At 43.9% G+C, this 15,267-nt stretch overlaps 2 protein-coding genes across 2 annotated transcripts; one reads left to right on the top strand and one right to left on the bottom strand.

Annotated features, from left to right (window-relative positions):
• The first annotated feature begins 9,109 nt into the window (after positions 1–9,109).
• LOC106426892 lies at positions 9,110–10,297 on the top strand. The gene has a single exon (XM_013867625.1). It carries the CDS (start codon positions 9,110–9,112, stop codon positions 10,295–10,297), a length of 1,188 nt encoding a protein of 395 aa, XP_013723079.1.
• A 1,758-nt stretch (positions 10,298–12,055) lies between these two features.
• On the bottom strand, positions 12,056–15,064 carry LOC106426893 (meiosis-specific protein ASY2-like). Its single transcript, XM_013867626.2, has 4 exons — positions 14,434–15,064; positions 14,244–14,378; positions 13,314–14,155; positions 12,056–13,222 (listed from the first exon to the last, which is right to left on the bottom strand). The coding sequence occupies exons 1-4, from the start codon at positions 15,062–15,064 to the stop codon at positions 12,056–12,058; spliced, it is 2,775 nt and encodes a 924-aa protein (XP_013723080.2).
• Positions 15,065–15,267: the final 203 nt, after the last annotated feature.

The raw sequence follows: 15,267 nt of genomic DNA, 5'->3' as shown, positions 1-15,267 counted from the left end.
TCCAGATCTGAAAAATCTGCATATCCAAAAACATTCAAATGACTTAAAAACAGAAAAAATGAGTAGAAGATTAGATAAATCTATCTTTATAGAACACACAAAAATACATATATAAAATTAATAAATCTACCTTTAAATGAGTAGAAGATGAGTACCATTAGATTAAAAACCTGCAAAAAAGATAGATTAATAAGAAAGACATGAGACAAAACTGAAAAATTCATATAAAGTTTGGTGTTTTGAAGTCAAAGAGATTAGAGTGGGTTTGGAGAGTTTTAGTTTGGAAAAAAAAGTAAGAACTTTATACAACAGGAAGTTACCAAATGAAGAAAAATCAGACATAAAAACTTACCAAAACACTCAGATCTATTATGAAAGGGAGACTTCGTCAGAAGACTTCCATGAAGTCCAGATGACTTCCAAGAAGTCCAGACGACTTCCAGGAAGTCGTCTAGTGCATTATATTTTAGACGACTAACATGTAAGTCGTCTCAGAAGTCTTCCAGATCTGAAAAACTTGCATATCAAATCCAGATCTTAAAAACCTGCATATCCAAAAACGTTCAAACGACTTAAAAACAGAGAAAATGAGTGGAAGATTAGATAAATCTACCTTTATAGAACACACAAAAATACATATCTAATATTAATAGATCTACCTTTAAATTAGTGGAAGATGAGTACCAGCTGATTAAAAACCTGCAAAAGAGATAGATTAGTAGGAAATACATGAGACAAAACTGAAAAATTCATATAAAGTTTGGTGTTTTCAAGTCAAAGAGATTAGAGAGAGGTTGAAGAGTTTTAGAATGAAGAACATTACATTTTTTTGCAGCCATTGGAGAGAGAGAGAAAATGTGTAAATTTTTCTTTATATAGGGAGACAAAAAATCTAATTAGGTTAAATATTTTTGATTCAGACGACTTACTAGATGACTTACTTGTAAGTCGTCCAGAAGACTTTAATATTTTTTGCGGAAAATTAAAATATTTTTAGTGGGAAAGTAAAATAGAAGACTTCCCAGATAACTTACATATAAGTCGTCTGGTTTAAATTATTTAAGCGGGAAAATAACTTTTTTTTTAATTTTAGGCGGGAATATTTGGACGACTTACATGTAAGTCGTCTGTTTTAATTTTTTCACCAGACGACTAAAATGTAAGTCGTCTAGACCCTAAACATAACCCCTTAACTTAATTAACTAACTAAAAACTTCATAAAATCAAATTAAACTTCAAAAGTGTTTACTATACACAAAAATAAATACGTATAAGTAAAAAATTAATTTTTCAAAAAAACATTCAAGCTTTCCAAAATCTAACCCTAAGAATACATACAATACTATAACATATGTTCCCAAACCCTAGACCAAAGAATACCATGATTTACTACCTACACTCATCTATGTTGAAAACAATTCAATTTTGTTATATTTTAATTTATATCACTTAAAACTGTTTATAATTACATGATTTTAATTTTTCGCTTATCAAAATGTTTTTAAAAAAATTTATAAATTATTTTTAAGATCAGCTACACCAGAAGACTTATTTTGAAGTTGTCCAGACGACTTCCAACATCTCAGACGACTCAGACGACTTACTAGGGCTATATTCATAAAAATATCTTATGTTTTTTTGTTTGGTCACAAGGAGCTGAGCTGTAATTTCACAAGGCTTTTAGGTTAGTTTTGCATTTGATTCAAGTTTGGGTATATGATTGAGGTTAAAATCAAGTTGTGGGTTAGTTTTGGCAAAAACTCCTATAAAGTGCAACAATTTTAAGTATTTCCGTACTAGCACTTCAAGCTGTAAGATAAAAGCGTGGAGATACTTTCACAGCTCGAGCCCGAAAATCTGGTTCTGATTTCATACGGTGACATCATGATTCTCTTGCTTATAACTTATAGGAAGTTCGGTGCGATTTTATAAAGATTTTATGGAAAATTTCAAATAAAATTACCCTACCTAAACACTAAATACAATAGAACCTCTATAAATTAAAACTTGATAAATTAATAATCTCTATAAATTAATAAATTTCGCTGGTCCCAACTTAGACCGTTTCAAAATTTGACACAAATCAATAAAATAATAAGATAATATTTTTAGAAAATTCTATGTAAATATATGGTCCCATTAAAATTATAAATTTATAATCTATATGTATACCTATTTTATATAAGTAAGAACAATAATTTTATGGCTTGTTTTATATTCACAATGGAATTATCTTTATATTTTCTTAACACTTAATTTATTTTGATGAGATTTTGTAATATTCTATCTAAAACAACATTTCAATTCTATGCAATATATATTATATACACCGAATAAAATAATAAAATTAATATGAATGTCAAATTTCAAAAAATAATAATTAAAATAAATATGTTTCTTATCTTAAAATAAATATATCTTAAAATAAGAAATCTAAGTAAGGAAAATTTTTTAAATTAATAAAATTTTAAAGTCCCAACAATATTAATTTATAGAGGTTTTAAAGTATACAAGAACCTACTGACATAAATTCAAAACACTATGGCGAATTCAAGTGAAAGTGTTGCAAACTTGCAATACTCAACTCTTGTTGGAGAATCACTAGTGTTTTTTTTTTCTAACACTAGAATTATATTAACTGCAAGGGAAATTACATGGTGGAATGCATTTGTAGAACCCAGAGCCAGCAAGAACAAGTTCTCCTGGATAAAACACCTCTAAGAAAGGGAGACTAAAACAACAACAACATAAGGGAACTGAATCAAAACCTAAGATACAGAAATCAGATCAGATAAACATATAACACCTTATGACAAGGTGAAGACAATGGAAAGATGGATTTGATTGAGCTTAAACCAAGAACACACAAGAACTCATTATATTGCTCCATACATCGAAAGGAGCCACGAGCAAGACATGCATCAAACAATCCATGGAAGACAAGGTAAGAACCTGATTTGACCAAACGACTTCCAACGACTAAGGGTAAAAGAGCCAAAGCTCCAAATCCACTGAATGAAGCTGGTATAATGAAGACGGAAGAAACTTTCACAACCGCAATTAAACCGTTTCTATCAATATCAAGGATAAGCACTCCATCTAGACCCGAACGCTTCACCACCCAAGGCGAGACAAGGCAAACCGCATAAAAATTCAGAAAAGAGGAGAGCGGAGCTTGAGCTGCAAGACCAAAGACGGCATATAAGCTGACCACAACCAGGGACTAGAAGGATCCCCACATGCATGCATCCAAATTAAGAGCCAAATCCAAGTAAGACTTTTAGATCTATCGATCTAATCAAGATCTGAAACTAACAACCCAGGTTTTGATAACAAAAAACTGAAGAGAGCAAAGGAAAGGAAAGAAGAAATTAAAACAACATAAACCAAACTGACGCCGTGGGTATGGTAGCCCACCGATGTCGGTTGGAGAATAGAGACTGGAAGAAGAAAGCTTATCCGCTTTAGAGAAAAAGAAGAGTAAACTTTATCTTAACAGCCGCGACGAATAAACATGAGGGTTTCTTATACTAAAATATTATTTTTAAATATTGAAAAGGTAAGATTTGAGTAATTATGATTAAATGACTTTTAATAATATGAAATACATAATTGTAACCTTCAAATCGATACTATAAAAAAACCCACAAAATTACATAGATAAAACCAGAATCTTTCAAAGTCCACAAATGTAACTTTCAAAATTTACAAAATTATCCAATATCCTCTTATTATTAAAGGAGAGGCAAAATAAAAAAGTAATCTTAAATTTGTATTTTATTTACATCTATGTCATTTTGCTTAGGTGTCAACTTATCAGCACTTTTCAAATCCCTTTTTAATCTACCCTTTAGTACGTAGAATAATTACAAGGTAATGCCATTGGACTGATGTCAATACATCATTATAATTTTGGCGACAAATATTTTTTTTATGGTTTGGAACTCTTTTACTGTGAGTTCTTCAATACATGATTATAATCAGTTTTCTGTCTCTTCCCTCTAATCTCAAGTAAGGAAAAACGAAGAAGAGATTTCGAGGAAAAAAACTCTTATCTTAAGTAAAGATGTTGCACGACAAGTAGGAAGAAACGAAGAGGGGATTCTGACAAAAGAATCTTGATTCCTCCGTGTGTAGCTTTCTCATCGACAAGCTTCTATTGGGTTGAAAGCTCAGAGCGCATTCTGGGTTTTAGAAGAAGCTCTTTCGATGGGTCAGGAGATTCATCCTGATTTTAGCTTCTCTTACCTTCTCTAACGTCTGATGAGTATTCCAATTATGCTCATAAACTGTTCGTTAATTTGCACCAGAAAGGTATATATCTCATTTCTCTTTGCTTTGGGTGTATATAGGAAGCTTTTGAAGAAGTTCTGAAACAAATCAGCTTCTGAGACTTGTGGGTGAGGTTAAAAAGTCTAACTTTGCTTGACAAAAAAATAATAAACAGTCTTAACTTTAGCATCAAACGGATCCATTATTGCACTGTTGATTCTCGATGGTCTTTGTAAATCTTCCAGATAAATGGATGCTTTCAACAGTTTGGGAGAGCTAAATACCATAGATTGCAAACTGAATTTTATGGACTACAGAATCATAGCTGAAGCAGTTGTAGTAACTGAGAATCTGTATGAGAGACAGGTTATCTTAAAGAAAGAGAGAAGCTTGGAGTAGCACCCAGGAGAAGTGATTACAGAGATTTCCTCTTGGATTTGATATCTGCTAAACGTTTAGCGTAGGCTAAAGAAGAGAAAGCTTGGGCAATTTATTTATTTTCTTCAATTGATATTTTGTTCTTCATATCAAGAACTGTAGATGGTAGATTCGACCATCTCTAAAGGCCCAAAAGACCGATGGCCTAGCCCATATGAAGCAGAACGACGACTCGGAGCGAAGCCTCAAACGGTCTAGCCCCGAGGGAATGAGTCGGCATAACGATGTGGGCTTCTCGGCCCAGCGAGTTAAAAGCCCATTACGACGACGCAAATTAGGTCACGGGAGAGCGTGAGGTCAGCTATAAAAGGGAGAGGAAAGGCAACGAAGAGAGGATCCGAAATCACTAATACACACTGAGACGACTAGATTAGGGTTTTTACCTTTGTTGCTTCGTCTTGTTGTAATCTCTCCAGAAACGCCTTCGAGGCTCCGGCACCCTTCTCTTTACGCATTTCCTTTCCTTGTAACCTACGAAACACTCTCCTGACCATTAATAAGACGTCTTTGCTTAAAACCACCTTAAAACTGAACGTTCTCTCGTTCCGTACCGTTTCCCGTTGAAAAAGTTGGCGCCCACCGTGGGGCAGCTAGCAAAGTAGCGTCGACATAATGGCGACGAGTAACGACGGCTCTTCCTCTGGAGAAGACCGTGAAGCAGTCGAAGTAACGCCGGCGTCCTTCCCCGTGACTCCGACACCACTCCAACCCGCTTCAATAGAGACGATAATGGCACGTCTTGCGCAACAAGACGCAGCCCAGAAAGCAACGACCGACCAAATCGCGGCGCTCGCGAAGATTTTAGCCCCCCTCACCGCAAACGTGGAAGCCTCGACGGTGCAATACCGAAGACATCTGTTTAGCACAGAAAGAGCGACCGAAGCAGCACCAACACAAACGACTAACCAGGATGTCGCCGTTAACGACGTCGCTCAAACTCCCACAACTCTTGACGTGCAGACGATAAACAAGCTCGCCGCGTTGAAACAGTCGGTACTGGATATAAGCTCCAAGATTCATCACGTCACCACATCCGCACCTCAGATCGAGCGAGTCCTAGCAGAATCTCTCCGAACGCCGTTCACCGAAAAGATAACGAAGGTCCGCCTCCGGAAGATGGAAAAGCTCCGTCTCCCAACCTTCGACGGTGTATCCGACCCTTCTGCTCACGTCACATCCTTCAACATTGCGATGCGACGCGCAAATCTTTCTGACGAGGAAAAAGACGCCGGCTTTTGTCAACTTTTCGTCGAAACCCTAGAAGGTATTGCTCTTAACTGGTTTACCGGCCTTCAGGAGGACTCCGTTGATAGTTTTCACGACCTCTCAACGGCCTTCCTCAAAAACTACATCATGTTCACTCGCCAAGAAGCCACCGCAACAGATCTTTGGAACCTCAACCACGCGAACGGGCAGAGCTTAAGGGATTTTATGGAAAAGTTCAAATCCATCGTCTCGAAAGTCGACGTGCCAGACCACATAGCTGTGGAGTCATTGATGAACACTCTCCATATCAAGTCGCCTTTTCGCGCTGATCTTTATCGACATCCAACGAGGTCAGTGCCGGATGCCATAGCTCGTTCCAACAATTTCATTTGGATGGAGGAAGACACCAGAGCCAAGGTAGCCAGAGAAACGGCAAGGAAACAGACTCCTGCCCGGACAAACGGCACTCGTCAAGAACCACGCCAACATTCAGCAGGAGGCAAGCCTAACCAGAAGAAAGGCTACATGAACGCTATAGACGACGGCGAACCGTCGGGATCTGCCACTACAGTGCGCGAAAAGGGGTGGAATCATTGGGACCGAGATACCAATCAGAAGAAATCCAGTTCCCCCGAACCAACAGGCTCAACTGCAGGCGAACCAAGTAAGTGGTGTTCTTATCACGAGGTCAAATCACATGATACGAGGGATGGCAAGGTCTTATATGGACATTTTCTCAAATCCATCGAAAGCGGGAAGATTGAAATCGAATCTCCACAGAAGCCAAAAAACAATAAGAGCTGGAGCAAGAACAAAGAAAAGAAGACACAGAAATCTCAAGAAAAAGCCCTTCAGATAGGAGAAAGAACCAGTCCTGAAAGACCCGCGGTCAACAATCTCAACCTCGAAGGTGAATCAACCGATGATGAACCACCTAAAAACAGACGACGAGTAGAAGTAATCCTCTCTCAACAGGCTGATTCCTCCGATGACGAAGTACCGTCACAAAAACGAGAACTACGCGAAGAGTTGAATAATAAAATGCAGTCTAAGGATCTGCGGACATTCTTGAAGCGAATAACAGATCTTCGGATATCACTTGACGAGTCTAAAGCGAAGAAGACTGCACGTGACAGTACGACCGCAAACCCTCGAATCTTACCCGCAGATCTACGTGACCATCTCAACTCTAAAGTGGAAGATCTACGCACCAAGCTCAGTCAGACCAAGCGACAAGATTTGCGACCATGCCTCGAAGCCAAGCGACAAGCGCAACAGGAGCTGTTGAAGGCTACGAACTTCCCCCACCTCAACGTCATAATGGGTGGATTACCTCCTTGCGGGAACTCGGTGAGAGCAGTTAAAGATTACAGACGACAAGCCATCACTTGTGCAAAAGTGGACCTCGCAAGTAGAAACCGACTACCAAATCTCTTTCTCGGCGGTCGACACTCGTGGAGTTAGTATGCCGCACAACGATCTGTTGCTCATTGACATTGGAATTGATGAATGTCAGGTTACAAAGGTCCTCATCGATACTGGCAGTTCGGTCGACCTTATCTTTCGGGACACACTTGACAAAATGGGGATTGACCTACGCGACATGAAGCCTTCTTCGCGTACTCTCACGGGGTTTAACGGTTCTTCCGAACAGATGATCGGCACAATACATCTCCCAATCTACGCAGGCGACGTAACCCGCACAGTTAAGTTCTCCGTTGTCCGGGCTAAGGCACCGTATAACACCATCCTTGGAACACCATGGCTACACTCAATGAAGGCCATTCCCTCTACTTATCATCAGTGCGTCAAATTTCCTGGAAAAGATAGCGCAATACGGACAATCCGCGGAGATCAACGGGCTGCGAGAGAGCTGCTTATTGCCGCGGTCAAGTTACAACAGTCAACCTCCCATGTCAGCGCGGTCAACAAACCAATTCATAAAATCTATCCTCAAAAGGAAGAAATTCGCGAAGTACCCATCGACGAAGCCGACATATCAAAGATCGCACGCATAGGCGCCTATCTCTCTGATGAAATGCAGTCGCAGATCATCTCTTTCCTTAAAGAAAACGCTTCAACATTCGCATGGGAAACTTCTGATATGAAAGGGATAGATCCTGCGGTAACATCCCACGAACTGAACGTTGACCCAACGTACAAACCCATCCGGCAGAAGAGGCGTAAGCTCGGACCCGAACGGTCTAAGGCAGTAAATGAAGAAGTTGATAGGTTGCTCGACGCCGGATTCATAACCGAAGTACGATACCCGGAATGGTTAGCTAATCCTGTCGTCGTCAAGAAGAAAAACGGGAAGTGGCGCATCTGTGTCGACTTCACGGATTTGAACAAGGCATGTCCAAAAGACAGCTATCCCCTCCCGCATATCGATCGCTTGGTCGAGTCAACCGCCGGTAACGAACTGCTGACTTTCATGGACGCCTTCTCGGGGTATAACCAAATCATGATGCATGAGCACGATCGCGAGAAGACAGCATTCATAACAGATAGAGGGACGTACTGCTACAAGGTCATGCCTTTTGGCTTGAAGAACGCAGGAGCAACCTACCAGCGCTTGGTCAATAAAATGTTCGCCGATAAACTTGGCAACACAATGGAGGTTTACATTGATGACATGCTGGTCAAATCGCTGCATGCCAAGGATCATCTGGACCATTTGCGAGATTGCTTCAAGACGTTAAACGCGTACGGTATGAAGCTCAATCCAGCGAAGTGCACCTTCGGCGTCACGTCAGGAGAATTCTTAGGGTACATTGTTACTCAGCGAGGCATCGAAGCAAACCCGAAGCAAATAAAAACAATCCTCGATCTCCCGAGTCCGAAGAACACCCGCGAGGTTCAGCGTCTAACCGGAAGGATCGCAGCACTTAACAGGTTTATCTCACGATCGACAGACAAATGCCTCCCGTTCTACGAACTCCTGCGAGGAAATAAACGTTTTGCATGGGACGAAAGATGCGAAGAAGCGTTCAATCAACTTAAGCACTACCTCACGACGCCTCCGGTTCTGTCAAAACCCAAAGGTTGGGATACCCTATCTTTTTATATTGCCGTAACCTCTTCGGCAGTGAGCAGCGTCCTTATACGAGAAGACCGAAGCGAACAGAAGCCCATTGTCTACATAAGTAAGCGAATGACATAACCAGAGACGAGGTACCCAACCTTAGAAAAGATGGCTCTTGCTGTTATCACCTCGGCAAGGAAACTCAGACCCTATTTCCAGTCGCATACTATCGAGGTCCTCTCCAACCAGCCCCTACGAACGGTAATGGAAAACACCAATCAATCAGGAAGGTTGACCAAATGGGCAGTAGAGCTGAGTGAACACGACATCGTATACAAGAATCGAACAGCAGCTAAGTCGCAAGTTCTCGCTGATTTCTTAATCGAGCTGACACCAGAGTTAGAACAAGATCTCACACTCCCTAGTCTGAATTGGATACTGCACGTAGACGGATCATCTACGAACAAAGGTTCCGGGGCAGGCGTACAGGTCCAGTCCCCAACAGGTGAGCTAATCCGACAGTCGTTCAGTTTTGGCTTCGCCGCGTCCAACAGTGAAGCCGAATACGAGTCCCTCATTGCAGGCCTTCGTCTTGCAAAGGCAGTAAAGGATAAACGAGTCAGCGCATATTGTGACTCCCAACTCGTGGTAAGTCAGTTTCTCAGAGAATATGATGTCAAAAATGAGAGGATGGACGCCTACTTAACGCTCGTTAAAGATCTTACGCAAGATTTTGAGTTCTTTGAGATCACAAAGGTTCCCCGCGGAGAGAACGTGTGTGCAGATGCCCTCGCAGCCCTCGGAAGTAGACGACACGATCAAGTGAAAAGGACAATACCGATACACAGGATCGAGAAGTCAAGCATCAGCTCGGAGACGGAACAACTCCCCGTAGTAGCATATATTACTGACGACATGGACATCGATGAAGAGGAATCTCGCGCAACAGAGGAGCTACTCAACGACTGGCGAACAGAATTCATTGAGTACCTATCCAACGGAGTGTTACCCACTGAGAAATGGGAAGCACGACGACTCAAACGACGAAGTGCACATTATGTCGTTCTGGATGGGGCGCTCCATCGATGGACCGCAACAAAGGTACTCCTTAGGTGTATCTCTGGAGATGAGACGAGACTAGTCATGGCTGAAACACATGAAGGGGCTGCAGGAAACCATTCAGGAGGACGAGCTCTCGCTTTGAAGGTGATAAGCCTGGGCTTCTACTGGCCAACTATGAACGCAGACTGCGAATCTTACGCCAAGAAATGCGACAAGTGCCAACGACACGCCTCGACCATCCATAGTCCGACGGAGTTATTGCATAACTTAACGGCGCCATACCCCTTCATGTGATGGGGAATGGATATCGTCGGGCCAATGCCGAGCTCTCGACAGAAAAGGTTCATCCTGGTCTTAACGGATTACTTCACTAAATGGGTGGAAGCAGAAGCATATGCTAGCATTACCGACAAGGAAGTGCAGAAGTTCGTTTGGAAAAACATCATCTGCAGACACGGACTCCCTTATGAGATAATCACGGATAATGGGTCCCAATTCATCTCCCACAACTTCAAGGAGTTCTGCGACAGATGGAGGATTCGACTCAACATGTCCACACCAAGGAACCCGCAAAGCAACGGTCAAGCCGAGTCAACAAACAAGACGATCATCGACGGACTCAAGAAGCGACTCGACTTGAAAAAAGGATGCTGGGCCGACGAACTGGACGGAGTCCTTTGGTCCCATAGAACGACAACCCGCAGAGCAACAAAAGCTACTCCCTTCTCGATGGCCTATGGAGTCGAAGCAATGGCCCCTGCTGAAGTAAACGTGACGAGTCTACGTCGTTCCAAAATGCCGCATAATGTGGAGCTTAATCAAGCCATGCTCCTTGACGCTTTGGACGACATCGAGGAGAGACGCGACCAAGCACTGCTTCGTATTCAGAACTACCAGCACTAGATCGAAAGCTACTACAACAAGAAGGTTAAGTCGCGCCCCCTCGAATTAGGAAATCTGGTCCTGCAAAAGGTGTTCGAAAACACCAAAGAATGGAAGGCTGGGAAGCTTGGTGCAAACTAGGAAGGACCTTACAAAATCATCGAGGTCGTAAAGCCCGGCGTCTATCGTCTCGAGACTTCGACGGGCGAAGCGGTACCAAGAGCTTGGAACTCGAAGCATCTCCGTTTCTTCCATAACTAAAGGAAGACGCGACTAAAAAAAAAACCCGAGTAAATGAGCTCTCAGCCACTTTTACTCGGACCGAGTGAATGCGCTCCCGGCCACTTTTACTCGGACCGAGTGAATGCGCTCCCGGCCACTTTCACTCGGAAAACAAAGAACTACGAATGGCTTGATCCTCTCCAAAGGAGGTACGTAGGCAGCCTTAACAGGTCCAGCTATAACAAAACAAAACCAAACACTTCCCCGAGGAAACACATTTCCCCGAGATATCGTACAATTCATGCGATACCTACGTGAGCTCGCTCAGGCGTCTCAAAACACATGTACCGGTACTCGCACCCCACAGTCGAGCGCGTCCTTTATCAGACACATACTCACGGGAATCTGGTCGTATCACAGTATCAAACCGATACTCCCAAAATGATGACTCTTATCCATCTCATGATTCGCTAAGAAAGGTTTGGCCAACCAAAAACTTAGGAATTACTTTGAGAACGGGTTAAAGAACCGTCACCATTAAAAATGTTCTAAGACCTAGAGTTACCCAAATTCGACTTCTATCTAATCAATATAGATAAAGACATCGAGCGAAGGAACTTGAAAGCAGTCAAACGAACATTCGATTAAGAAACAACGGTTTATCAGCTTGCACGAGACAACGTAAAAAGTAAACTATGAACTTTGTCTCGGTACAAAGCAAATCAAGCACTTTCCAAGCATTGACTAGTAAGACGACTACCGGGTTTTCCTAAAAAAGTCAGCACGAAGTTTATGCCTTCTCGCAACCTCAAGATATATCGAAGAAACGAAAATTGATGCGAGAATGGAAACAAGTGCATAATAAAAGATAAAGTCTTAAGCAAAAGGCCACAATGGGTCAAGTCATAAACATCAAAGCAACAAAAGGAAAAAGATAAGACAACAGAGTTATTCTCCTGGGTTTTCGATCTGCTCCTGCACGAGGCTTCCACCGTCGAGAGACGGCTCAGAAAGATCAGCATGCACCAACTGACTCGCATTAGCATCCTCGCTCCGAGTCGACGCTCCATCTTCATTAACCTCAGGCTGGCTCTCCGAAAGGCGAGTCACGGGATCAGTCGTCTCCCCAATAGGTTCCTTGCTAACCTCCTCGCCGACATCGTTGTCCGACTTGTCGCCCTGGTTGCCTTCAGGGTTCGAGGCAGAAGAATCGGAAATGTCAAGAACCTCTTTATCGACTGCGCCCTCAGCAGGTTTGGATCCTTGGCAAGCAACATCAGAAGAGCGAGCCGGCGCGTCAGTTCTCAATGATTCTTCCCCCTCGGAATGAGACGGAGCAGTCGAGGCTGCAGAAGGATTAGCGGAACTCCGGAGTACCGAGGCAGCCTGCGGATCAATCAAGTCAGCGTTGGATCCATGCGGATCAAGACCCACGAAGGCTCGCATATCGACAAACTGGTAATCAAGCCGAAGTGGGGAGAGAGCCAAGTCGCCCGCAGGAATCTCGCCCGGGTTGAGCTTCGTGGCTTCTTCTTCGAACTGCTTCTCGCGGGCGACGAACATATCGATGGTCTCCTGCGGAATGTCGCGACCGCCGGCCCTTAGAGCCTCGAGACAGTTCTTAGTCCCAAACGCTTGACTCTGAAGTAACTGCGCCGTGTCGAAAGGCCCGTAGCGAGTCCACCATTCGCGCAAGTTGGCAAAATGCTTGTTGGATTTCGCGATCATTTCGGTCTCAACCCTCACCCTCTCTTTCGTGACCTCGTAAACACGCGAATCCCTAAGACGGTCCAACTCTTTCTTATACTGCGCAGTCTTCACCCCCAAATCCTCCATAAGCTCCCCCTTTCGACGCTCCAAAATTTCAATAGAGGAGCGAGCAACGGAAAGCTCCTCCTCGGCTGCGTCAGCTCGTTTCTGGTGGGCCTTCCTCCGAGCGACCGCACGATCTCGCTTCACCGCCATCCTCTCGAACTTCTCTTGCCATTCCGCCCTTCTACGACGGAGAAGTCTACTCTTGCGCAAGACTTTCTTCTTCAGCTCTTCAGACTCGGCAAGAGCTTCTTTCAGCGCAGAGTCATATTTCTCGATGACAAAGTTCGAGACTCCATCGCTCTACGAGACACAGAACCAGAACATTTGAGTAAGGAGAAAGAAAAACAGATAATGCGGAAAAGAAGATGAAAGAATCTGATGAAATACTTACCAACAGTTTAGTGCAAGCAGAGTCGATATACTCGTCCTTAAAAATCAAGTCAGCAACCGGCGGGAAAGGTTTTGGACCGCATTTGATCTGACTGACTAGCTCTGTACATCGCTGCGGAGAGTAGATAAGCGGAGTCGGTCCATCATAGTCGAACAAAACACGATCTGGAAAGTCGACCCTCGGGGTCTTCCTAACAGCCGGAACGCCGCCAGACGATGAACCGGGAACCGACGCCTCGCGACTCGGCGAAGCAACAGATGGAGCTTGGCGACCGATCATTCCTTGACCATCTGAACGCTTCGACTTCTTCCTTTGTAGCGGAGCTTCGGGAGAGATGTTCTGAGGATCATCCGCTAAGGCCAAGTTGGGAGAACCCTCGTCGACCAGAGGAAGTAAAACAGAAGGGCGAGCCGCCTCGACTTCTCGGCTCTCAATATCCCCTTCCGAAGGCAGTTGCTTCCTTTCCTTCTTCTTGCTTGAAGACGGCTCCGCAACCTCCGGGTCGTCGCCTTCCTCCGGAAGAGCTTCGAGACCATCCCCAACGGAAGGTGCGTCGCGAGACCTCTTTTTGCTCTTTTTCTTGGGAGCAACAACAGCAGCGACAGACGAGGAGTCGTGATGGCCAAGGCTCGCAGGATTCACGTCGCTAGCCACCAACGGATTGGAAGACGATGGTGGCTCGGTCGGGGTCAAACCGAGTTCCATCGCCATTACAGCACTCAAGTCGGGGAGTCCTTTCATTCTTCTCGACGCGTTGATTCTCTCTTGTTCTTCCCGAGAAAAAAGCGAAATCCGTCTCTTGCTTTTGTTAACTGAAGGAAGGAGGCTCGAGTCCCAGTCCCCTACAAAGAGCACATAGAAGGATCAAGTTCGTCAATTAAAGAGAAAACGGTCAATCTTAAAATGGGGGAAGGAAAGAGGAAAGCTTACTTCTAGAAATACGGTCAATAGAGCGGCGGACCCTCTCCCAAGAAATATTCCCCCAATTTTCTTGAGCAAGTCTCGCTACAGCACGTGCGCTCGAAAGAAAGTCTTCCGGATAATCGCGAGAAGTCGGATGGTCGGCTGCGTAAGAAAAATACACAAAGCAGAAAACAATTAGTATATGAAGAAACGATACAGGCAAACGAAGATGATCTACCAAGCAAAGTGTTCCATAAGACACGGTAGTGTTCATCTGGCGGGTCTTCGAAGGCGGAGTCATCGCACTTTATAAAGAAGTACGATCTCTGCCAATCTGCCGTCTTGTTGGGATGCTTCCCAATCACGTTGTAGCTTGGACGCATCTTGATCGACAGAAGCCCGTCATCTAACGAGCTGATGGATGTCAGCTCCTCAAAGGCACGGACACTCAGCGAGACATCGATTTCAGCAGCCATAATCATTTGAGAAACCGCAATGCGCCACGAACCGTTCAAAAACTGACTGATCGCTGCATTGCGACGCCTCGCATACGACGTAACCAGGCGAGGTATGGGAAACCAAAGCTTTGTCTCGTCTCGGAAATAGGATTCGTAGACGCATTGGTATCCGATTGGTGGCGACCAAGGCCTTTGACTCTCTGAGGGAATCAAGAAGGTTATCCCGAGCCCGTGATGCTCCCTCAGAAGTTTCTTCACGCTGTTAGGAGTCGATCGAGTCTTCTCGACATTCTCCCAAGCTTGACCACTAACATCAGGAGAGCGCAGGAACTCGGGAGATATCTCTGGAAGCTCCTCAAAGATGCCCCCGGGGTAGTAACAAGTCGGCATAAATTTAACAGGAGGAGTTTTATCCCCTGCGCCCCCGAACCGTCTCTCTCGCAAGCCTGTGGCTCGTCTCGATCTCCTCTTACTTCCTGTCGGTATGAACGCGCAGACTCGGAAATTAAGATCCGCTGAGATAAGTCCAGATTCCAGGTGTCCATCATCGCTTCGTGATGAATCCTGTCGAATTCTTCGAGCGGTACCTCGCT

The sequence above is a fragment of the Brassica napus genome, chromosome A6 (genome assembly GCF_020379485.1).
Source record: "Brassica napus cultivar Da-Ae chromosome A6, Da-Ae, whole genome shotgun sequence".
Classification (NCBI taxonomy): domain Eukaryota; kingdom Viridiplantae; phylum Streptophyta; class Magnoliopsida; order Brassicales; family Brassicaceae; genus Brassica; species Brassica napus.
Note: the sequence above shows the minus strand (reverse complement) of the source record. Positions and strands in the feature narration are given on the sequence as shown.

Bases quoted from the DNA above. Each gene is read 5' to 3' on its own strand.
- LOC106426893 (XM_013867626.2), bottom strand. From the start codon at position 15,064: ATGCCGACTTGTTACTACCCCGGGGGCATCTTTGAGGAGCTTCCAGAG. The intron at 14,379-14,433 runs GTATCGTTTCTT...TTTCTTACGCAG, and splicing joins TAGATCATCTTCGTTTGCCT to CCGACCATCCGACTTCTCGC. The intron at 14,156-14,243 runs GTAAGCTTTCCT...TGCTCTTTGTAG, and splicing joins TATTGACCGTATTTCTAGAA to GGGACTGGGACTCGAGCCTC.
- LOC106426892 (XM_013867625.1), top strand. From the start codon at position 9,110: ATGGCTCTTGCTGTTATCACCTCGGCAAGGAAACTCAGACCCTATTTC.